A 25,155-nucleotide genomic window follows, 5' to 3' on the forward strand; every position below is an offset into this window, starting at 1 on the left:
AAATAAAATGAAAATAGATTGAAATATAAAACCAAAAAAAAATGTTTTCATTATAAAAACAAGGAATATTCGTTATCTTTTTTATTTTTTTTAAGTTATCATATTTAAATATTTTTTAATGTTATAATTAATTAATATATATTATATTATAATTAGATGCCATTAATAATAATATCATTAAATATTTTATTTATTTTCTTATTTTTGCATTTCTAAAAACTAATTTTTATTTTTATTTACCAAATAAATTTGTAAAAAACAAAAATTAAAAATTAAAAATTAAAACAAAAAATATTTTCGTAAACCAGAGCCCTAGGTCCTGGCTTTGTGGGCTTTTTTTGTTTTTTTTTATTGGGTGGTGGTTGCAATTGTTTGTTGTCCCTCGTCATGTATGCTCTGGTGAAACATAGATATCTGCCTCGGATTTCGCAATTTCTTAGTCAGTTTACCCTCAAACATTTTTGGGCAAATAGTTTTCCTTGCAATTGCTGCTTGGGTACTTGGGTTTATCTGACAAGCAATAGGGATAAATCAGCCGTTGAGTGCATTAATTTGCTAAAAAATTTTCAATATGGTAAAAAAAAAAAAAAAAGAAATGCAGACAGGCTTCAGATTGAGTAATTTTGATTTACTACGCATTCACGGAAAATGCACGTCTTACCTAAATACAATTTTTGTAGAGAAACGATTTCGAAATGAAAAGATGCATTTCCATAATTAACAAAATACAAACGGCTCACCAAGCATTACATGAGAGTTTCCTGCAAATCACAACAAAATCACGACTTTTCACCTATTTTACATTGCAGGCTGAAGGTAAAACTGGAAGGAAAAGCTAATAATGGTTATTCTGTTATACAAGGAATCGATTTTCAAAATTACTACCAGCCAAACGGATGCTATATGCTCAATCAACTGATCACAAAGACCACTTTAACTTATTTCTTTACATATAGCCTTATGTGAATGCAACATGGCACATCTAGCTTCTTCGACTTGGAGGGAGATATGTCAAAAAAAAAAAAAAAAAACATTGCTAACTTTACAATTTTACCTGTTAGTAAATAAATTCACGCCAACTAAGCATCATCGAGGCTTTTTCAGTTGTTTCCTCCTCGAATCCATCGTGCCGAACTAGTCTTTGCCAAGCCTGAATAGTAATCACCCACATTTGCAACAAATAGTGGATCTCTATCTTCAATTTTTAACTCATTAATGTCACTACCAGTGCCATTTTCCTGATCTGTCCTCTCCAACTCCCTTGTTAGATCTTCCATAGTCTTCTTCAAACTAGATTTGCTCATCTGTCCATCTCCTGTTGAGATACCAACCATTGTAATCTTTGGAAGAAATGGGTTAGCTTGAAAGTTTTGCCTTTCCCATTCCTTTGATGAGCGTTCCATTCTGACAGAACAAAAGATCAGTTTAAAAGGTAAGAATGAAATAATGAAGACATTTATATGAACAATCATTATGGTGGTACCTTGCATCTGATCTCTGTTTAGGTTTCTCCTCTTGTTTCAACCATGGATGATTAAACCAATCTCCAAAAGGAAACCTGAAATCTTGTCTCTGTCCATTGTCAGCTTTCACATCATTGACTGATTTGAGCTCTGAAGTGCTGCTATCTGTTCCAGGGTTAGAAAGGCATCTGGCTGACTCAGAGGCTCTAAGAAAAGAAGCAGCACTCCTGCAACAGTGTAAACATTGCATTAAACCAGCAACAATAAGATCTGGCTCCAATGTATTTTTGACATTTCAACATTAAAAAAATGAAAATAAAATGATTAACCACCTCATTCTGATGTACTTAAGAGAACAAGTTTATTAATCAAGAAATGGAATATAAGAGCTGTTTCCAATTGCTGAGCAAATGAAAGATTGCAAATAGTGAAATGCTTTGTGAAAAGTCAACTCTATTTAACCATTCAGAAACCTCAACAAGGTACATGACAGGTTAATTTGGCAAACTGTAAAGACATTCTATTTTTAATGAAACTTTTTGGTTCAAGAAGTTAAGGCAAACATACATCACTGTTGTAAATGTTTAACATCAATGCATGACAATGAAAGTGGAAAGGATATATGGTTTACCTTCTCTCAAATGAATCAACCATATAAGGAAATTTTGGTTGAATGCCAGTGGCTTTTCGTAACCACCTATTACCCAGGAGTACTTTGTCAACAGCATAGAGAAGCTGAATCTCAGCAGCCTTTGAAATAACACTCAAAGGTATGGCAGTATGGCCAATCTCATCCAAAACTTCTTGAACCTATGAGATAAGGACATCACAGCAGTTAAACAAATAATAACCACACTTTTACCGTTAAGAACAAAAATAAGACAAGGTGCATCCAACATAGTCTCCTATCTCTCCTGAAAGTCTATTTTGATTGTCCTTAAGCTATGCTAACAAGGTATGGATTCTTTGACAAGTAAAAAAAACAAGGACAGAGAGTCCCACAAGATTTTCGCAAATACTACTCTAAATCCTACAAAGGCTCCGTCTTTTTCTCACAAGGCTCCAGAATTTGAACATAGGGTAAAAAGAGAATGATAACACCAGAAACATTTCATTATCTCACCTATCCCACAAGGTCTCTAAAATCCATAACACTTGAAATATTTCGTATTCAGTTTGCTTCAATTACTGCTTTTTAACTTTCAATATAATGCAAAACTTAAGGAGTAAGAAATCTGTACCTCTGGAGGCTCCCACATGCTATCTCCAATTTCTTCAATCACTTCAGCTGCCAAGTTATCATCAGTTACATCACGTCGGCGTTGCATGTGCCGAGTTTGAATTAAAGCATGGAAATGCTGATCAACAGACTCTTCGAGAATATTATCCAGTATGTTTTTATCAAAGAAGTACGGAGTATACCTGATGGAAGAAACAGTGAGCTACACAAGCATCATATAGACTAACAAAACTTAAAGCTTTTTGTGTTCCCAGATGAGAAGAAGATGGGAATTCTATTGAATAAAAATATACAAAACTCCTTCAATTAATAAAAGGAAAAACTGGAGAACACACCACTTAATCCCATCTGTAGTAGCTATTGCAATATCCAAGTTTTGAGCACCAAAAACAGGAACACCATCAACCTTTTTCCTTTCACCATTTTGTGGGATGGTCTTAAGAAGCTTGTTGGCTGCCTTTACCTGTGAGAGCAGTAAAAGTAAACGTTTTCTCCTTAAAAGAAAATGTGAACATACCATAAGAACTAATTGATTGAGAAGAATAAGAACAATTTTAATATAATAAATGCTAACAATTTGATGGTACCTGTTTCTCATTTGGAACAAACTGAAATAAGTGAGGCTTTTCCTGCAGAGAGTATCATGATGAAAGTTACAATTAGCATGTGGAACAACTCCATAAAATGTAAATTCACAAACAAGTGCAGTAAGTAAAAATTTTGGTTAGCAGATACAGCACAATAGGGAAGTCATACATTATATAATACAATACTCGTGGAGAAAGATAAGTTACTCCAATCAACCAAAGCATATTCAAACCATTCAAGTTGACTATATAAATTATATTCCCTATATACACTTCATTAAGTGTAAAATCTTTTTCAATTTCCCACAAGATCATTCATAGACCAGGATATTCTTATTTCACATACAGTAACTTTCAAGCATCATATATAACAAGGAACAACAGGAGAAATCAGAAGAAGAATGGTTCTTGCAACATCAATATGTTGTAGAGAAGGCTATAGAAATAGCATATATATGATTTATAACGTCCTCCAGCATGTTTAATATAATGAAAAGTAGGAAGAATGTTTTGCAGACCGTAACAAGTAACATGATTAGAAGCTTGATATCCATACTGTTAAAGTACTTATGTAGTAATCCAGCAACAATTCACATCCAATAGACATGAAGAGGGCTCCAGTTGAAAAAATTTTAACTTTACCTTGAAATGTTCATATGCCAAATCAAGACGACAAGCGCCTACCACCCCACTCGGAATATTAAGGTGTTTGACATAAGAAACTAAAACAAAATACATTATGTCAGATTGCAAGTTCTTTCCAACCAAAAGCAGCTTGACTAAATTGATTAATAAAAACTAAGCTCAGAGCCAAAAAAACGGTACCTGCATCACCTAAATCCATGAAAAAACGAAAAACAGGGCCATTCCTCTCACTCTTAGTAATGTTAGCAAATATCTTCTTAAGCCACTCCGGTGTTCTATACATCAATAGAGATAAAATGCATTAAATTTATGCAAAACAAAAAAACTCTCTTATGTGCATTTACCGTACTTAACAACGGCTTACATTTACAAAATAACATCCGAAATTCAAACAATTCGTTAAAAAACTGTTCTATTGAGCCAAAAAATGAACTATTTCTGAGATAATTTATCAAATTCTATCAATTGCAAAGCTAATATTAAAAAAAAAAAGGAAATGAAACAGATTAATTAAAGTAAAGACCTCTTAGAAATAAAGGGAATATCGAAGTGAGTTGAAACAGCCATAAGACCAGTCCCGGAAAGATCACACATGCTAAAGACTTGGCCGACGAAGGCGGGGCCACCGCTCTTTCCACAGGAAGTAAGTCCAGCAATCCTGACCGTTGATGGGAAGCCGGAGCTTGACTCGGCCGAAGACACGCCCTTGATTGTGGATTTAGAAGAGACGGAGTCGGGCTGAGTTGACTCGAAGGGCGAAGGAGTGAGGCGGAAGGGCGAGTCCGCAAATAGGAAAGGAGTGGATATTTTGGAAGATGGAAGGTTCGGTGTCGTTTTGGTAGTGGGGAGGAGAGAGAAGATAGACGTGGTGGTTGTGTGGAGGAAGTTGGTGAGGTTGCGGTGGAGTTGATGGTGCTGGTGGTCCGTTGGTGGGGCCATGCTTCTGTCTCGCTGGCGGTTGTTCGTCGATTGGCTCGGTCTGGTTCAAAGAGATAAATAAGAGCGCCCCTTGGACCTTGTTGAGACGAGAGAGTGAGAGAGAGCGAGAATGAAGGATATTGCACAGGGATTTTTATTAGGTTTAAATATAAAAATGCTTCTATGTTAGACATTTTTTTTGTCAATTTAGTATTTAAATATATAAAATTATCATATTGATATTAAAATTTTTATTTTATAATTTATTTTGATATCTTTTATTAATATCATTAATTAATTTATTAATATGATATAAATATCTAATAAGATATTCATATACATAAAAAATTTAGTTAATGTCACACCGTTAATTATCATGTCAGTATTACATAAATTTTCAAAATTTTAAAAAGTTTTAAGAAAATCTAAAATATTTTAAAAATTATAAAAAAAATTAAAAAGAAGAAATATTTTTAAAATTATAAAATTTAAAAAAATTATGAAAACTTAAAAAATATCAAAATTTTAATAAAAAATCCAAAAAATTCAAAAAAATTAAAAATTTTATTAAAAATCACAAAATTTTAAAAAAATTGAAAATTAAAAAATAATTTTTTTTAAATCTAAAAAATTTATAAAAAATACACAAAAATTTTCAAAAGTTGTGAAAATTAAAAAATTTTAAAATTTTAAAATATTCTAAAAAAATTTTTGAAAAATAAAAAACTTAAAAATTTAATAAAAATCCAAAAATATAAAAATTTTTGAGAAATTCATAAAAGATATAAAAATTAAAATTGTAAGATTAAATTTTTTTTTCAAAATTTTAAAAAAAATTACAAGTTTTAAAAAATTTTTATATTTTTTCAAAAAAGTTTTAAAATTTTTTACTTTCAATTAATTTAAGAAAATTTTATTTTTATTAAAATTTTATTTTTTAGGAATTTTTCATAAAGTTTTTTAATTTTTTGGATTTTTATTAAAATTTTGAGATTTTTTGAATTTTTTCAGTTTTCATATTTTTTGAAATTTTTAAATATTTTAGTTTTTTTTATAATTTTTTACAAATATTTTATTTTTTAAAATATTTTTTGAACTTTTGTAAATTTTTAAAAAAATTTTCTTTTAATGTGAATGTGTCAATTAATAATATGGTGTGCATTAAATTTTTTAAAATGTGCTAATATTTTATTAAATATTTATATCACATTAGTAAATTAATTATAAATATTAATTTTAAGTATCAAAATAGATGATAAAATAAAAATTAGAGTATCAAATTAAAAATTTTATATATTTAAGTACCCAACTGATTAAAATATATAATTAATAGGAAGTTTTTATATTTAACCTTTTTTTTTATTACAGGAATGCATTGGGAACTTCAAATGTTTAGCATTTGCTTGGTGTAGCGTTTGGAGAATTTTAATACTATCGAAATTCAAAAATAACATTTGAAAATTTTTTTAATTTATATTTACCCTTTTTAAAGGCAAAATAGTCTTTATGTTTTTTTGTACTGAGCAGAAATGGACCCTTTTGTAGCAAATAGTAGTATTTAATTTTTAAATTTATATTTATACATTATCAATAAATCATATAATGATATTTTATAAAAAAATAATTATATTTATTTTAATGATTTTAAAATTTTAAAATTATTTTTTCACGGTATTATTATATTATTCACTAATAATATAATATCTATATATTAAGATACATCAAATATAAATTTAATTTTTTTAGATTAATGAATAATTTGATACCTAAGTTCTTAACATCAAGTTGACATGACCTAAAAATGCAAATAAAATCATAAGACCAACAAATACCATATCAATCTTTTTTTTTTAATTTAATAAAAGAGAGAAAAGAGAGAAAGGGTGGAAAACGGTCAGTCAATGGCGTATTTGGCCTACTTATAGGCAGATCGATGTTAATCTAGCTTTTTTTGTCATTCTTTCTCTTTTCTATTCTTTTTCTTTTTTAGTTTTTTTTTTTCTTTTTTTAGTCTTCAAAAATAAAAATTAAAGAAAAAACATATTTTTTACTTTTTCCAAAGATAAAAAATTTAACACAAAATTGTTTTTTAAAAAGAATTTATGATTTTTTTATTTTTTAAATTAAAATTCTAAAAATATTATTCATTTTTTATTTACAAATAAATTTTTTAAAATTTAAAAATAAAATAAAATAACATGACACATTAGTCGTGGCCAATATTTTGATTAGTATTACTCAATGAAACAATGTGTTTAGTAAAATTTAAATTTGAATATTTAATTACAAATTTTTATTTTTATGCATAAATTTGACAGAAATTATATAGTTTTAATACAAATCACTCTTTAACTTTTTTTACAATAAAATATTTATGTCAATGAGGCTTTAACTCAGTAGCAAGAAGGGATTTTAAAATTATAAAATTTTAAGTCTAAGTTTCATTGTATATAAGTTTGATTATTTAGTTATATTATAGTTTGTTAATTGATTATTTAGTGAAAATTTTGATTATAATGTATCAATTGAGTATGATTGTAACTTAAGATAACATAAAATATTTATTTTCTTTGGCTGGCAATGAATTTTAATATGTTATTTTTGGGCATTTATTTTTTGGCCATTTTTTCATTTATTTGATAACATGAAAACTTGAGGTAAGTTAGTTAGAAATAAATCTTTCCTTTTTTTTTTTGGTCTATATATAAATCCATTTTTTTTTTACTTAAAAGAAGAAAAAATAAAGGAAGAAACACGAAATGATAATTTATTTCCATTAAAAAAGACCAACTAAAAAAGATTAAAATATTATAAGTTTATAATATAACTTATTTTTTAATTTTAACGAAAAGTAATCAAAAGTCTCTCGCTCCTGGAAGTCGGTTGTCGTGTCTGATGCAAGGAGTTCTTATCTAAGGCACTACTCTCGTGATCTTTGGGATTGGTTTTAGTTGATTTTTTGTTTTGGCCATGAAGATAGTTGGTAGGGGCATGAAGATAGTAATCAAATGTTATCAAGAATGCTACTGTTTAACATTTCACCTTCTAGCTGTCAATATAGGAGCTAGATCTCCATGATAGTCTATGTAGGAAATTTTATGTAATGAGCTTTGGTGCAGTCTTTTTTCTCTATGGTTGAGCTATTAAATACATGTTGGACTTGGGTATATAGCCCAAAATTTTGATAAAATCTTCTAGATCTAAGTTTCCTTCTTGATATGAATCCTACTTTGGTTTACAGTACAAACTACAGAGGAAACATTCTTGTCTTGTATCACTTGGATTACTTAGAGAAACCTATCTACATGTCCCTCAAAAACCAGGTTTTGACCGGTGCAAAATGATAAATATATAGGAAGATAAATATGTAGGAAGATACTGCTCATTTTGGGAGCTTCAAATGAACTATGCCACTTCTTTCCTTAAACTGGGAGTATCTGTTCGAACAAAATAGAGAGAGTTCCTTTGAGGTTTTATTTTTCTTAAACCCCTATTTACTTTTAGTTAATTCCATTTGATCTCACGGTTAAGAGTTTTTTTATTCTCCATTGCAGAAGGTGAGAACGTTTCAAGAACTTCGAGACATGACTGGAGGATTGTGCTGAACTTCTAACTCAAGCAGCTGGATTTTCTCCTGCCGAAGTACAAGATGTCGAAATGGTATTGGAAATGATGCCTTCCATAACAGTTGACATTACATGTGAGACTGAGGGTGAAGAGGGTATACAAGAGGGGGACATTGTGACAGTTCAAGCTTGGATAACATTCAAGCGTGGCAATGGCCTGATAGGTGCTCTTCCCCATGCCCTCTATTCCCCATTCCACAAAGAAGAAAGTTTCTGGTTTATGCTTGCGGATGCTGTATCAAACAATGTGTGGTTTTCGCAATAGGTGAGCTTCATGGATGAAGCTGCTGCAGCAATAACTGCTGCTTCGAAAACAATACAGGAGAAAATGGAGGTTTCAGGAGCAAGTGTTAAGGAGACAAGTGAAGCAGTTAAAAAAGCTGTAGAGAAGGTGCGAGGTGGCTCTAGATTGGTGATGGGCAAATTCCCAGCCCCAATGGAAGGGAATTACAACTTGACATGTTACTGTTTGTTGTTGCGCCTGAAGCAATAATCACAACAATACAGAAACAATAGACAACAATCAATAATTAAATACGCAAGAAAAATAAAGCACACCAAGATTTACGTGGAAAACTCTCCAGTGTAGAGAGAAAAAACCACGGGCCACCAAAAAAATCTTCACTATCAAATAATAGTTATACAAAGTTCTTCTCTAGCTAAAACTAGAGCTAATCAACAACTAGAGAAATAATTGAAAAAATCTCACAAAATAAGTGACTCAACAAATACACCCTGGATTTGTTCCTAGAGAGCTTCAAACCCGATCTTCACAGTTCAGAATGTAGAACTCTGAATCATAAACCTCCTGACAAGGTTCTAACTTAATCGGATCACGGATCGACTTCTGTTTAACCAACTCTCTCTTCTCTTTTTTCTCTCTCTGCTTTTCCTGGCTTTTTTTCTTTCTCTGCTTGGTTTTCGACACACACCTAAAACAACCCCACCTCTTTTTTATTAAGTAGCTAAGGCTCTGTGTAAAATAAAAGATCAAGGCCCATGACCTTTACTTGGTCCAAAACCACTTACATGGGACTGAACCCCATTTTCCTAACAATCTCCCCCTCCAGCCCCATTAGGAGGAGATTCATCACCATAGCAGTTTCATTTAGAACTTACCTTGGCCAGGAAACTCATTTCGATCAAGTTACTACAAAGCTCAAGCTTTTCCTTGGAAAGTTTAACAAGATCATAAGTATCATTCTTTCACAATGACTTCATCTCTTTTTTCATTGCTTTTAACCAGTGCTCTCTATCCGGAGTAGCCTGTACATCTTAAAAGCTTTCTGGCTCTCTTTCACTGGTAACTAAAATAAAATCTGAACTTGGATACCTGGTAGATGGCCTGCGCTCTCTAGTAGATCTCTTGGGCTGAGATTTTACATCACTTGATGTCGAAGGTAGTTCTCCCTGCTCAACACTCTCAGGTAGAGAGGATTACTCCCCATGCTCAAAACTAATAGCATCTGGTTCATCACCAATTGTAGCTGGCTCATTCATATCCCCAAGTTCTGTTTCTTGCTCATTTTCACCATCTGTGGCTATTTCCTGTGAAATCCCTGTCGGTGTTGAAGCATCACACTCAACAGTAACCTGTGTAGTCTTCTCATTTTTTTCAAAGTCTGCTATGGTTTTTTTTTCATGAAAGACCACATCCCTGCTTTTGACTGTCTTTCTCTTTACTGGATCCCATATCCTGTAGCCAAAATTTTCATCATCATATCTTACAAACACACACTGTGTAGCTTTACTGTCAAGCTTTGATCTCTGTTCTTTCGGTACATGCATGAATGTTTTACACCCAAAAACTTTTAAGTGAGAGTATCAAGTATCTTTTCCTGTCCATACTCTTTCTGGAATGTCAAAGCTCAAAGGAACTGATGGTGACCTGTTAAGTAAATAACAAGCTGTGTTGACTGCTTCACCCTAGAATGGCTTTAGTAATTTTGCCATCCTCAACATACATATGACTTTTTTCACAATGGTGTGATTCATTCTTTCAGTTATACCATTATGCTACGGTGTTCCAGGTTCTGTCTTTTCATGCCTGATCTCATGCTTTGAGCAATACTCTTCAAAGTCTTTAGATGTGTATTCCCCACCATTATCAGTTCGAATACACTTCAAGGGTAACCCTGTCATCCTCTCAACCATGACATGAAATTTTTAAAAATACTGCAATACCTGACTTTTGTATTTCAACATATACACCCAAGTCTTACATGAAGCATCATAAATAAAAGTAACAAAATATCTGTTACCACCTAATGACTCAACCTCAATGGGACCACATACGTCAGAATAAATTAATTTCAATATATTTTCTTTTCTCTGAAAACTTTTACGAAAAGAAACTCTATGATGCTTACCAAACAAACAATAATCACATGAATCGAGAGACATACTTTTGGTCAAGAAAATGAGAGACTGCCTTGCCAAAACCTGTAACCTTTTTTCACTCATGTGTGCCAGCCTCCTGTGCCACAAGTTTGCTGAAGCATCATTTTCAACGGTATTTACCTAGTTACCGTTCAATTGCATCCATGTCTTATACATTGTGCAGCATAGTTTTCTCCTTGCAACTATCATAGATCCTTTGAGAAGCTTTCATTGTTCATTCTTTTATCGACTTTCATATCCCTCCTTATCAAGGACATTAATAGCAAGCAAGTTTATTTTAATATCTGAAATGTGTCTGACATCCCTCAAAATCAACATGCAGCATGTACTAGTTTGTACAATAATATTATCAATCCCAACAATCTGTGACACACTCTTGTTTTCCATCTTAGTACAACCAAAGTCTCCTGCTTTGTAAGTTGTAAATAACTCTCTCTTAGGAACACAATGATATGCCGCTCCTGTGTCAACTATCCACTCAATGTCGGAATCATTAACATGATTACAATCACCATGTGTACAAATCAAAGTAACTGAATCACTATCTGAATTCACTGCTGCAACATTGCCATCATCTGAACTCTTGCCTTTTTCATCTTTTCGCTCTTACTTTAAGATTTTACAGTTTCGTTTTATATGACCCACCTTACCACAATGGAAACACTTCACTTTACCTCTAGACTTGGATCTATGTTTAGACTTACTACGACCTTTTGAGTCCTGACATCTGTCGATGTTTCTACCCCTGTTCTCTGTGACTAGAGCTTGATTCTCAAGGTCTACATCTTTTCGTCTTGCTTCTTCATTAAGCATACTGTCCTTTATCATCTCCAATGTTACCTTATAATCAGGAGCTGAATTAAGAACAGTCATAACTAGAGTATTCTAGCTGTCTGACAATGAACCCAAAAGAAATAACGCCTTCATTTCATTATCTATCTTAAGCTCCATAGTAGTCATTCGATTAAATATATCTTGAAAATCACTCAAGTGCTCTGTAACAGATCGTCCATCCCTGTACTGTAAAGTTACAATTTTTTTAACAAGCATAACTTTATTCATACCTATTTTTCTCTCATACAATGCTGCCAATTTTTCTCAAACAATGTGAGCATCTGACTCCTGCGCTACATGATGGAACATGCTGATATCAATTCATTTTCTGATTGTAGCCAGCGTCTTTCTACCTAGCTTCTTTTAGTTTTCATCTTTCATATCTGCTGGTTTAGCCGAATCACCCAATACTGGCTCATACAAATCTTTACAGTATAGATGATCCTCTATCGTAGGCTTCCAAATTGAATAATTCGATGCTGTCAATTTTATCATGAAACCTGTATCACCCTCCATGATCTCAAACAGAATTTACTTCTATCATGGGTTACTTCTGTATCGATGTCTCAAAATAACCCTCGCTCTGATACCACTTGTTGCGCCTGAAGCAATAATCACAACAATATAGAAGCAATAGACAGCATCAATAATCAAATACGCAGAAAAAATAAAGCACACCAAGATTTACGTGGAAAACCCTCTAGTGTAGAGGAAAAAAATCACGGGTCACCAGAAAAATCTTCACTATCAAATAATAGTTATACAAAGTTCTTCTCTAGCTAAAACTAGAGCTAATCAACAACTAGAGAAACAATTGGAGAAATCTCACCAAATAAGTGACTCAACAAATACACCATGGATTTGTTCCTAGAGGGCTTCAAACCCGATCTTCACCGTTCAGAATGTAGAACTCTGAATCATAAATCTCCTGACAAGGTTCTAACTCAATCGGACAACGGATCGACTTCCGGTTAACCAACTCTACCTTCTTTTTTTTCTCTTTCTGCTTTTCTTGATTTTTTTTCTTTTTCTGTTTGGTTTTCGACACACACCTAAAGCAATCCAACCTCTTTTTTATTAAGTAGCTATGGCTCTGTGTAAAATAAAAAATCAAGGCCCATGATCTTTACTTGATCCAAAATCACTTACATGGAACTGAACCCCATTTTCCTAACATTTGTGTGACTCCTGAATGGGTTGTGATAAAAAGACAAACTTGAAGGTTAAAATTCTCAAAATAACTCGAGCTGACTCCCGTGGTGGTCATTTAGCCGAAGAAGGATCTCTTGTGGAGGACGGAGTTGAAGAGGAAGAGGAGTATGATGATTAAGGGAGTGAGTACAGTGCAGATGAGGACGATGAGAAAGATACAAAAAAGAAGGGCCCTGCGGCTAATGGCACAGTGCGTAAGAAACGCTCAAGCTCTGAAGGTTCAGGCACAGATGAGGAATGAAGCAAATAATTCCATTTATCATTTAGAAGAATGGGCCTCCCCTCCCCTCCCTTTTCTTTTTTCTTTTTTCTTTTTCTGCGTTTTTAAAATTAGCGAATAACTTAACGACCATTACAAGGATACATATTATCAATAGTTGCTCTTCAATCGGCAGAGATTCATAGTTTTGATACTATGGACGTATGGGTATAGTTTTTCATTTCAAATGGCTAACAATGTAATTTCCTCATGCCGGGATTCTGTTCAATTTTAGATGCATAACATATTTAAATGACCTAAATTACTTAAATTTTCAGAAATAACAAAATAATGTAGATGTATAATTAACTAGTACCTAAAATTGAACTCATTATCATATTAGGTCAATAGAAGATGTAAAGAGGAAAATTATTTGATGCACTACTTTATATCCATATTGACCAGAAGGACAGCAAAAACTGCAAGAGCTTTCAGATTTGAAATTACTTGACTACCGGGTTTCTAGGCTAAGGTGTCCTATTACCACATCATTTCAGTAACCATCTCAATTGTGTTACATTTTTTTTAAGGAGACTTGGGATGGGAATTGGATTTAGATGAAGTATATTGCTTGGAAAGGCTTCCTGACATAACCCAAATCACAAAGAAATTTTGGTTACTTTTAGTATTCTTTAGTTAGCCTTAACAAAGCAATTTTCTTGCTTTGAAAAAGCTAAAAAAAAAATGCTTGAACTTATCTATTCCGGCAAACAAACTCAATCATTCAAAAAGAGAGAAACTGAGGTTACAGGTTTGAGAGTTTCAGGGCGTAAGAGACAACAAATTACAATGTTTGAGACCCAAGAGAGCCCGACAATGTGTTTGTCTTCTTTTCTTTTCTTCTGATTTCACGTTGTCCGTTTCCGTTTCTTGGAGATTATTTGTCTTTTTCTTCTCATATCACGTTATTTATATCCATTAATATTTCTCCACGTGTACGATTGCAGAAAATAGGAAATCTCATTTGCCACAGAGGAACTCCACCCTTTTACCTCATCTTCTCCCGTTAGCTCTTCAAAGAGGCTGGACGCCTGGGTATCACAAAGATCTCGCACTCATATTTACGAACAACCGAACTAATTTTAATATTTTTTTAATGATGATAATTGAATCAGCTATGGCCGTCCGATTTCCCGCCGGTGCAAATTTCCCCACTATCCATCTCCTTTCTCTTTTACCTTTTCGAAATTCATTAACTTTTTATGCTGTTTACGGCTTCTGAAAAGCTGACTGAGTTAATGAAGCAGCTCAACTCAAATGAGCTGCAATGAATGACTCGATAGGTTTTGTTTTTATTTTACAACTTTCTTGCATTTTCCCAGCAGCCACACAGAAACTTAGCCTTTTTGCTTGTGTGTGTACTGTTGAAGTAGATTATCGTCCTACGTGTACCTACGATGAGGTTACTAGTTGCAACGTCACTTCTCGCCCGCTGTTTCGCCATGGCGGCTTCGACGTAACTGGGTACTTGTTTAATTTGTATTTTCCTTTTTGAATAAGTGCTTGTAAGCAATTTCATTATTTGCTCTGATTTTTAAAACTTTGTCCCAAGTAACACATTTTTTAGTCAATAAATAAAATGGTAGACTGGCGCATTATCTCTAAAATATCATCATTTGATTAAATTCTAAACCTAAAAGGACAGAAATTAGTGTTTTTTATTCTAATTTTATTTTTTTGGGATAACTGAAATTAAGAATAGTGGTTACTAATGTTAAGGACTAAGAGTTGTATGCAGGAATAGATTTCAAAGACTACATAGTGCTTCCCTTTCGGGGAGGACTCTCATAAAGAATAAGATCCGAGCTACAGCAGAGTATTTAGATTCTGCATCCGATCCTGCCAAGCAGAATGGAAGGCCGCATTACCATCCTTTTGAGGAGATTGGTGAGGCGATGTCTAAAAATAACGATGACGCTACACTTACAGTTGCAGAAACCTCTAGGACCATCATTGAGGTATATTGCATTAATTGTTGATTATAGAACCAACTTTTAGAGGAATGGCTTTTAGTGTAATTAATATGTTTGTATCTGGTATTCTTGTGTCTTATTCTTGAAGAGAAGGAAATTATACGTGTTTGATGCATTTTTGTTGGGTTAAATTTCTGGAAGATGAACTAGCCTCTGATTCCCGCTTTTGAGCCAGTTGGTTTGGCTAATATTGACTGCAGTAGGTCATTTTCAGGTGAATAGTAATGCAACACTTATGTTTACGGGAATGATTAATGATGAAAGTCAAGAAAATATTATGTGGCCAGACTTGCCTTATGTAACCGATGGACATGGAAGTAAGTTGACTATTCTCATTTCTGTGATTTGAGCTGACATTCTCATTCATCAAATTGAAGTTTGCTCTGATGCCTTGCAGGTATATACTTTCAAGTGAAAAGTGATGAAGATATTTTGCAAAGTTCTACTACGGAAAATAACATTGTGGTACTTTCTGACAAACTTGCCAATGCATGACTTTCACATACGCAGAAACATCTGCATTCTCGTCTCAATATGGTGCTTAGATCTTCCTTGCAGTTTTCACTTTTCTAAATTGACTTTAGTCGTGTTTGTCCATGTAACCCATTCAGAAGTAAAATTTTCTTGAGATATGTGTTTCATATGGTATTAATATTATTGGTTCATGATAATGAACACATCATTCTAATTGCCAAAATGGGCTTCATTTTGGGTAAATTTGAATTATTATAAGAATCATAATCTTTAGGTAGAGTTGCATGTGAGAAAAGGTCAACTAACCATCCTCTTTTTTACTGCTGTGTTCCTGAAAGCTTACATAGTTCATATAATGTAGCAAGTCATTATAGGCTTTGACGCTACAGAAATCATGAAGGAAATCGAGTTATCAGGTCCATCAGAAGTTGATTTTGAAATTAAGGAAATTGAGGATGAAGATAGTGATATCGAAGATGAAGATGAAGATGAGGATGAGGAAGATGATGCTGAAGTAGATTATGATGAGGTTTGACCTTTTCCCCTTTTCTCCCTTTTCCTTTCGAATTTTACTTATGCATGAATTTAGCTTTACATTCGAGATATTGTCGCTAACCTGTCTACTACATATATTAATTTATTGTTGTAGGATGATTGGGTTGCTGCTCTTGAAGTTGAAGATGATCAAGATGACTCTGATTGGACACTTGGAGATGGGCAAGATTGGAGACTATGCGTTCCTCCCATCCAATGTACTTTGCCAAAAAGTTGACTGAGGTAATGACATTGTATGTTTGAAACTAGAGGCGAATCAATGTGGAAGACTGCTAGGAAGATGACAAGAAATAAAATTCATGTTATCCAAAAGAAAAAAAAAAATTCATGTTTATGGCCATATAGCATTTAATAACATGTATTAAGTTTCATTTTATGTACCATACCCCCTGGTAGCATCTATATGTTACAAGAAAATATCTTTGATGCTTTGTTTGTTTCAACAAACATTTTCCCAATTGTTTTTATCTTTATTTCTGTTTTTTAGGTTGCTTCAGATGATCCTATAGACTGGATGGAGCAACCTTCAGATGGTTTAGCTATCCAAGGCCTTCTAAGGCCTGCCTTCATTGAAGAACATTCTGAAATTCAGAAGCATATGTCTACCAATCTGTCATGTAGTTCTGATACAACTCAGGTTGAGAAAGTAGTGGGAGACAAAGTAGAAGATGTTGGCATAATTAATGGTAACAGAAATGAATTAGGGTCGTTGGGAGATAGTTCTACAACATCAGAAGAATCAAAGAAAAAGGAAATCTTAATAAATGGATCTTTGTTTTACAAGCTGGAGATGATTAAAATTCAACTAGTTACAGCACATGGACATCAGGTTTGTAAAAGGCTTTCATGTTCACTGGTTTTCATCCCTTTTGTCCTTAAATTTGGTTTGATTAATGTGTGCATATATAGCATATGTATATATATTTGCTTGCATGAGATATCATCCACAGGTATGGACTCTTAAATACTGGGTTAGCTCTCCGCTACAATAAATCAAGTTGCTGATTGATATGCATTATTTGTTGCTGTAATTAAGACACATTCTTTTGTAACTAGAGGTCTCCTTAGATATCATTACAATATAGAAAGACCATTCCATGTATAACTGAGTGCTAGGCCTAGAATTTTGCCAACAAAATTTTAGTTGAGACGGTATAGGCCTAATACCTTTTGGCAATATTAAAGGTTTTTCTAGGACGCAACCTCTTATTTTCATAGCACCTTTTTCAACTACCATGTGACAAACCAGATGCTTTTTTTGACCTGCCTTTGCTATTGCTATTAGGGGTAAGAATTTTTTTTTTCTTTTTTTTTATAATTTTCTTTTTGGCCTTTTTTCTTCATAGAAGATTTCAGGACAATAGTTGATTTCTTTTGCTTGTCCAGACAGATGTTGAATTAGAAGACTTTAACCAAGCTCAACCTGATGCTATCGCACACTCAGCAGCCAAAATTATATCTCGCCTGAAAGCTGGTGGAGAGAAGACCACAGAAGCGCTCAAATCACTCTGTTGGAGATGCAAGGGTATCCAAGTCAAGGTAAAAATGGAAAACAAGAAAATAAAGGTTATGAAATCAATTGGGTGTGTGAAAATCTGCTGTCTGGATGTTGAGCTATAGCCACCCTATTTGACTATACTTTGCAAAGCCTCTAAGTTGTGTAAATTGTGTAAGGTTCTGAAACATATTAGTCTATCATGTTTATTTTTTTAAAGAAAAAGAGTTTGGCTCTCCTGGAGCACCTGGACTATAAAGAGCCATTGCCTTGATATACCCCTATTACCTGTCCGTCACCATTTAAGTTGGAAGGCAAGATTATATCATGCAAAACCAGTCTAGTCTTTGATATTTGGTATCATTTTTTATGTTAGTTACTACTTTTTATTGATATTTTAAATGTTTATTATTTCCTTTGCAATTCATTGTAGGAGGTAGCTATTATCAGTGTAGATTCTTTGGGTTTAACTTGAGAGTTTGCTGTGGAACCCAAATCCAAACCTTGAGATTTGCATTTCACGCCCGGGTATGTCAGTTATATATCCTTTGCCTCTGCCTTTACCACATCGAATGCCCCACTTTTTTCTTGTTCATCTTTTTTAAGATCGCCATTGATGTGCAAAATGCTAGCTGTGCTTAAAATGAAGTTTCCACAACAAATAAATCTCGCCTCCTTTGTTTGAATTGAATTGCCCTTTTGCAGGCCACTTCAGAGTACAGTGCTGAGAGACAACTTAATGACTTATTGTTCCCAAGGAGCCAATCAAAAGCCACAAAAAACAAACGGGCTCATCAAAATGAATGCTAATTAAAGTCGTCAAATGGATCGTGTCCAGCGTAATTCTGGATGGTTTCTTCTACCCTTCCTCGAAGGTGTTGTATAGGGCAGGCTCAGAAAAGAAAATGAAAAATCCTTGCATGAATCTGCCATGAAATTTATATGTACTTACGTCAATGATTATTGGTGTATTCTTTTTTTTCCAATCATTTTTCCTAGATGAAATGCCATTTAATCTGCGGTCAAGCTAAAATGTGTATCAACAGAAAGTCCAATTTAAAAGTCTTAAAACTTTGGGCTTCAATCATTTTTAAATTCATCTTGCTTTATTTAGATAACAAAAATTTTTATGTTATATAAAATTTTTTAATATTTGTTTGTTAGATTAGTTTACTTCTCTGCTTGAAATAACTTACAGAGTTTATTATGTTTTAAAGAAAACTTTATGATACGATTGGTTAATAAAAATATTTTTTGTTTTTATTTTTATTTTTATTTTCTGAAAAAGGTTTTTAATTTTTAATTTTTAAATATTAAAAAACATGTTTAGTATACAAAATGAAAATTAAATTTATTTTCAAAAATGAAAATTGTGAAAATGTGTTTGGTATGTGTATTTATTTCATTGTTTTGCGGATGATTTGTTGATGTCAGAAATACTTGTTGAAAGAGAGAGGTGAGAAGGAAGTTATTTGAATGTGGCCAAAAGGTTGTGTGACGGGAGGAAAGGAAAAGGTATAGGTTGCAGCCAACAAACTGGCTTCATCGATGACGGTGACTGGTTCGATGGGCGCCCAAAGAAAGATGACGTTGACTGGTTCGATGGGCACCCAAATAAAGAGGGAAAATAGGAGAAGGAAGAAGGGGAGATTAAAGAAGAAAAGCCCGAAAACCAAGAAGGTATAAAAGAATAGAAGGAAAGATAAAAGGGCAACGAAAAATTATTATTATTATTTTTTTTGCAGATCAATTTATTCGAAACTGGGACTTTTGTCCCAAAATTGAAAAAAATTCTTAAATTCTCATGTTTTCATTGTCTCCGTTTCTTTCAAATGTTTTCATTAAAATACTAAAAACAGTTTTTTTTTTTTTTAATTCTCTAAATTTAGTCTTTTTTTATTTTTATTTTCTAAAAAACAGTTTTTATTTTTTCAACTAAACAAAAATTTTTTTACTCATTCTCTATTTTTTATAAAAATAAAAAAAAATAAAGATATTTTCAGGAATTAAATACATATTTAATTTTTAAAATTTAAAATATATTTCAATTGATTCATTCATGTGTAATAGATTTGAATTCAAATTTAAATATATATAATTATTTTTCTTCGAATTCAAAACTAAAAATATATAATATTTTTTTATCTTCAATCTCTCATGTATTATACAGGACCTTTGTCCTCAAATTAAAAGTGCCGATTCCGTTCTTGTCCTCAAAGCTTAGGATAAAATTTCTTTTTATTTGAGAAAGAGAAATTAAAATTTAATTTTTTTAAAAAAAATACAAATAATTGAGTCAAATGCTAGATACGACCATGCTCCTGGAGGATACCTTATAAGTGCGTATTAGAGGGGCAAAGTGCCATGCAATAACAAAGTGGCGACGGGTTACTGTCAATGTCAAATAGATAAAACTCAAATAAATAAAACCAAATATCTCATATTATACGAGAAAGCACTGCCATTCATTGTTTTCGGATAAGGTAAATCGAACATTAAACATTGCTTCGCGTAATTGAAAAAAAAAAAAAACCTCAAAGATGCAATTAAGACTCTGCTCACCGCAATGTTACCTTCCAAAGCCTTCTTAATGGGATCCCAGACCAACAATCCTCCGTACAATCATCAAAACTCAAAACCAAAACCGACCCTCATCAACATGGAAACTGCAGCTTAACGCCAGAAAGGATTTGCCAGCACACAACCAGCTCCTTGTTGGGATGATTCACGTGTCAGTAAAATTTTTACGTCATCAAATAATGTCATATATATATATATATATATATATATATATAAAAGCTCTCTCTCTAATATATTCTCGTGATTTTAAGTGTGATTTATCTGCTCGACACTATTAAAAAAGAAATCGCTGCCCAAAAAATTCCAACAACAAAAATAACAATAATGACGAGCAAGTTCCTCAGGTTGTGTCTGAGAGGATGATGGCGAGAATTTTGGTCTCTGTGGGAGTTCCTTTGGCTTCGGGTCTACTGCACCTTTTTGGTGTAGCCAAAGAGCAAAACTTGTGGAAGTGCCACTATGGCCGCCATTCTTGACTAAATTCATAACTTTGGGCGCATCAATTATTGGGATTACTTATGGGACTTTGTCTGCGAGTTGGGACCTAGAGAAGAAGGGCTCTTTTCTGGGATTGGAAGAAGCTCAACGCAATTGAATTGAAATGTGGAAAGAGGAAAACGGTGGGCAGTGGCGAAAGGTGAGTGAGTTCAGCCGATTGGATCAACATCAGGTCGTTTTACCTTAAGTAGGAGTAGAAGAGTAAGAATGGGCAGTGCTGAGTGGGTACCGCATATTAAAAAATTAGTGGAGGTATTAATGGGCCGTGTGGATTTAGTATTATTATTTAACTGTGTTACGTCGACGTCGATATAATTCATAAAAATTAAAAGTATAATAAGTACGACAAATGACTCATAATTTTTATGGGTCATTCAATGCCAGCATGATATTATTCTTCATGTTGTATCACATCAAGTTTACTTATTAATAGTTTTTTGAATTTTTATTAATTTTTAAAAAGTTATTTTTTTATTTTTTTAATTATTTTTAAAAATTAATATATAAAATTAATACGTGAAGTATATAATTCATATAATTAGATAAAATATTTATATTTATCTATAAATCTTAAAAGAATCCACCATAAGAATTTATAAAAATTAATAAATACTAATATTACATCTCCAAATTAAAAAAAAAAAGATATCACATTATTGTTTTATTTTTCAATTTTATCATATGATGATTCATTTATATTATGTGTTTTGTTTTATTCTTGATTTTTTTCATAATTAATCTTTAAATAATATAATTTCATTTCATACTTTTTTTTAGAAATTGATAAATTAAAATAAAAAATTATAATTTTATCTATTAATATTTAAATATTTTACAAGTAGATTTAATGATATAATTTAATTTTATAAACTACTAATATAAAGTATCAAAAGAATAATAAAATATTTATCGTATGATAAGAGTAACATAAAATATAAATAAAAATTAAAAATCAAACTTATTTATAACATTTATAACTGGCATAATATGATACATTAATATTCATGTGTGTCGTACAATATTAATTTATATGTCATGTGCGGACACTATTCTTTGATAAATCATATAATATCAATTTAATGAATCTTAAATTTTAATTCAACATAATATAAATATATAAAATATTTTTGATAAAATTTATTATTATAACAATAAATCGTGCCATCCTCAACTCATGATATCAAATCATACAGTGTAAGGACTGCTCAATTCATTTGACACCTCTAAGAGTATTAATTACTACTTCATAATGTCAAGCAAAGTCTCAACTTGAATTTTTATTTTATTTTTTTAACTCAAAAGAATAATTCTCTGCAATATTGTTATAGAATAAAGAAAATTGATCATGGTTTCCTTTTGATATATTTTATTAATTTCCCTTCTATTAATTAATTAATTAATACCACAAAGGCGGTCTTGGATTGACAATAGTGGAACTGGTTTATTGACGGAGTTCACAGCATCTTATTCCCGAGTTTGATCACCTGCCTGCGACTATTTGCGCCAAGCAGGCAGGAATAATTGGAGATAAGAGCTTCCATTTTCAATCTTTCATCACAAAACGTGTCGGATTTGCTTGCTTACTTCTTTTTCAACGGCTGAACCAATCAACTCATGATTGACGTACACTAAAAAAAAAAAAAAAAACGCCGACAGTTGGCAGCATTAATTCACATTGGTAGGTCCTCGTTTACTTTGTGGAAATTGCATTAATAATTTCCTTTACATTCTATGTTACCTAAGCAGAAAGTGACGAACTAAATTTCCTTATCAAAATGAAATTCTTAGATAAATACACCAACAATAATAAATTAAAATTTATATCTTATAATTTTGAGATTGGTTATATAAAAAATTAAAAAATAAATTATATTATATCATAATTTTAAATTTTTTTACATTATTTATTTTTATAAACTTTTAAATTAATCACGTCATAAAATTTTCATTAAAAATTTTCTTTCAACAAAACACACTTTTTTACTTGAAATTATCATAATTTAAGATTTGATCATTAAAAGTAAAAAAAAGGTTAATATGTAAAATGCACCATGTACTATACATATTATGTTAGTTTAGTACTTAAATTTTTTTTTTCACTTTAATATTTCAACTTTTATTTCATCTAATGCTTTAATACTTTACATTGTTATTTTTAATTAAATAACTGATATAATATAAATATCTAATAAAATTATATAATGTGTCATAAATATTTAATCATTTTCATATTAACTATTATTTTGTCAGCAAGAAGTTTAATTTTCTCTCTCCTTAATTCTTTTCCTTTCTTTTTATTTTAATTTTGAATTAAAAAAATAATTTTTAAAAATTTTTAAATTTTATTTAAATATTGACATAAAAAATATATAATATAATAATAATTAAATATTTATATCAAGTGTTATAATTTTATGAAATATTAATATCACGTCAATAAGTTGATTAATAATATTAGTTTAAAATTTCAAAATACTCGATAAAATGAAATTTTAGATATTAAAAGAAAAAAATTTATGTTTTTAAATATCATACTGATAAAAAATATATAATATAAGAATATTTTTATATTTAGCCCAATTAAAAATCTGATTCATGCTTCTGTTAGCTCAACAAAACCACTAATATTACAGGATCTATTACTTGCAAATAAAAACATACGCAAACCAAAATATTTACAAAAAGAAATTAAAAAAAAAGAACCACCAACCCAAAGGTGCTATTCTTCTTCTTCTTCTTCTTTATTAAGTACTGCTACTATATAACTTCAAAAAGAAGTACTGCTTTATTTTCATATATATATAAAAAAAAAAATTAGCAGATAACGCAACTAAATGGATTCTCGTAAACACATTGATAGTAATAGTCGGGTAGTGGAGTACAGTAATATGTGGGCATTGGAGGGTAATACACCACTACATGTTCTTGCTTGGGCGGCTCTGGCTTGGGCTTGGGCGTCTCTGGCTTGGGCTCTGGCTTGGGCTTGGGCTTGGGCGGCTCTCCAACCGAAACTAACTCTGTGCAACACAGCTTCTTTAGTTTCTTCACCGCCATCACTGGATCAACGTCTCCTGTCACAGTCAATTTTTGGTCGTCCATGGAAACTGAATGAACCCCTGCAGCGAAATATCAGTTGACTTACTTTTTGATAGCTTTAAGATCTCCTAATTGACGAGCAAATTTGGCTGAAGTAAAGGTCTTTCAATTCCCAAGTTCATTACCACTGAGCAGAGTCAAAACAACAACTAAAATACATTACCTTCAAGGCCAGAGGCTATCTTCAAGGCTTTTTGTCTGCACTTACCATCGTGCAAATCCAATTTCAACACAACTATCTGTCAAAAACAAAATCACTTTACTATTAATATTTAGATCAAAGTATGGCTATAAAGTCTCGCTAAAACCACTACAAGAAAAAAAAAAACTTAATTATATTCACTTTTCCTCGCACAAAAACAAAATAAATTTCATTTACAAGCAATTTTCCTGATCCTACGTACGTTTGTGCACTGAAACACAAAAAAAGAAAAAAAAAGAACGAGAAATAAAGATGGAAACCTAACCTTCATTTTGAGAATACTTGTGTTAAAAACTTGAGAACAGAAACAAAAATTGAAGAAAATGTGATTAGCAACAAAGGGAAAAAGCAGGAATAGAAGCACAAGGAACTCTTGACTCCTTTGGCTTTGATAGAAAGCTGAAGCTTCAGAAATTTTATAGTGAGCGGAGTCAGCCTACAGTGGGTCAACAAATGCAATTTTGGCACCTACTTCACGTTCGGGGAAGAAACCCCAAAAGTAGGGACCTCATTCGAGACAATCAACCTTTCGAAAAAAAGAAGGCTCCTCTCTTTTTCTCATTCAAATAAAACTAGAAAAGATTTATATCGAGAAATTTCTATTAGCCTTCCGATTTACTCCATCAAGTGGGACACTCACACTGTAAGTGTTTCTCTTCCTTCTCTTATTGCTTTTGTCTTTTCCTTAAATTTTTTTTTTCTGAAGTTTGTTTAAGCTTTTGCGGAGGTGGCCAGCTGGGGTTGAGCCCCATTCGCGAGGGTCGGGAAGCCCCACTAGAGGGTGGATGAACTGTGAGTCTTTGAGTCTAGCCCAGCTAGGTGCCACATTTAGGTGTTTAGGCCCCAGGTACTTTGACTAATCATTTTGATTTCGTCATTCACTTGAAACGAATCAAGGCTTACGTAGTTTGTCATCATTTTATCTCAATCACGTCTGAGAAGAAGAAATCAAGCAATGTAAAAATCGTTTTCAGCCGTGCATGCTTTACTTGGGCCACAAAAGTAGTTTTTATGAATATTATCCTGCCTCACCCTATTGGAAGGAGAGCTTTTCCTGGATGATGGATCTTCGAAGGTCGCATTGCAGGGTTTTTATTT

General features: G+C 32.2%; 2 protein-coding genes and 2 pseudogenes across 5 annotated transcripts; 2 read left to right on the forward strand and 2 right to left on the reverse strand.

Moving 5' to 3' along the window:
* Positions 1-374: 374 nt before the first annotated feature.
* On the reverse strand, positions 375-5,007 carry LOC111280775 (uncharacterized). 3 transcript variants are annotated; one of them, XM_022868257.2, is made up of 10 exons: positions 4,459-4,996; positions 4,116-4,210; positions 3,933-4,012; positions 3,291-3,332; positions 3,039-3,166; positions 2,705-2,885; positions 2,095-2,273; positions 1,484-1,690; positions 1,055-1,404; positions 375-510 (listed from the first exon to the last, which is right to left on the reverse strand). In XM_022868257.2, the coding sequence occupies exons 1-9, from the start codon at positions 4,872-4,874 to the stop codon at positions 1,101-1,103; spliced, it is 1,632 nt and encodes a 543-aa protein (XP_022723992.2). In that variant the 5' UTR covers positions 4,875-4,996; the 3' UTR covers positions 375-510; positions 1,055-1,100. The 3 variants fall into 3 exon arrangements, with proteins under 3 accessions (XP_022723992.2, XP_089602494.1, XP_022723982.2); XM_089746368.1 differs by lacking the exon at positions 375-510 and adding an exon at positions 689-761; XM_022868247.2 differs by lacking the exon at positions 375-510 and having other exon boundaries at positions 689-1,404; positions 4,459-5,007.
* Positions 5,008-8,260: 3,253 nt separating this feature from the next.
* LOC111274296 (dnaJ protein ERDJ2A pseudogene) lies at positions 8,261-13,166 on the forward strand (annotated as a pseudogene).
* A 1,136-nt stretch (positions 13,167-14,302) lies between these two features.
* LOC111280793 (uncharacterized protein At3g49140-like) lies at positions 14,303-18,844 on the forward strand (annotated as a pseudogene). Its single transcript, XR_016329146.1, has 11 exons — positions 14,303-14,467; positions 14,558-14,648; positions 14,923-15,142; positions 15,372-15,474; positions 15,555-15,622; positions 15,993-16,160; positions 16,281-16,408; positions 16,674-17,015; positions 17,573-17,725; positions 18,115-18,209; positions 18,387-18,844. The product of XR_016329146.1 is annotated as an uncharacterized protein At3g49140-like (transcript).
* A 4,532-nt stretch (positions 18,845-23,376) lies between these two features.
* Positions 23,377-24,481, reverse strand: LOC111287937 (heavy metal-associated isoprenylated plant protein 12-like). The gene is made up of 3 exons (XM_089745806.1): positions 24,323-24,481; positions 24,019-24,094; positions 23,377-23,875 (listed from the first exon to the last, which is right to left on the reverse strand). Exons 1-3 carry the CDS (start codon positions 24,326-24,328, stop codon positions 23,574-23,576), a joined length of 384 nt encoding a protein of 127 aa, XP_089601932.1. The 5' UTR covers positions 24,329-24,481; the 3' UTR covers positions 23,377-23,573.
* Positions 24,482-25,155: the final 674 nt, after the last annotated feature.

This window comes from Durio zibethinus, chromosome 17, assembly GCF_047325235.1.
Source record: "Durio zibethinus cultivar Kanyao isolate XHJ-2024 chromosome 17, ASM4732523v1, whole genome shotgun sequence".
Taxonomy (NCBI): Eukaryota; Viridiplantae; Streptophyta; class Magnoliopsida; order Malvales; family Malvaceae; genus Durio; species Durio zibethinus.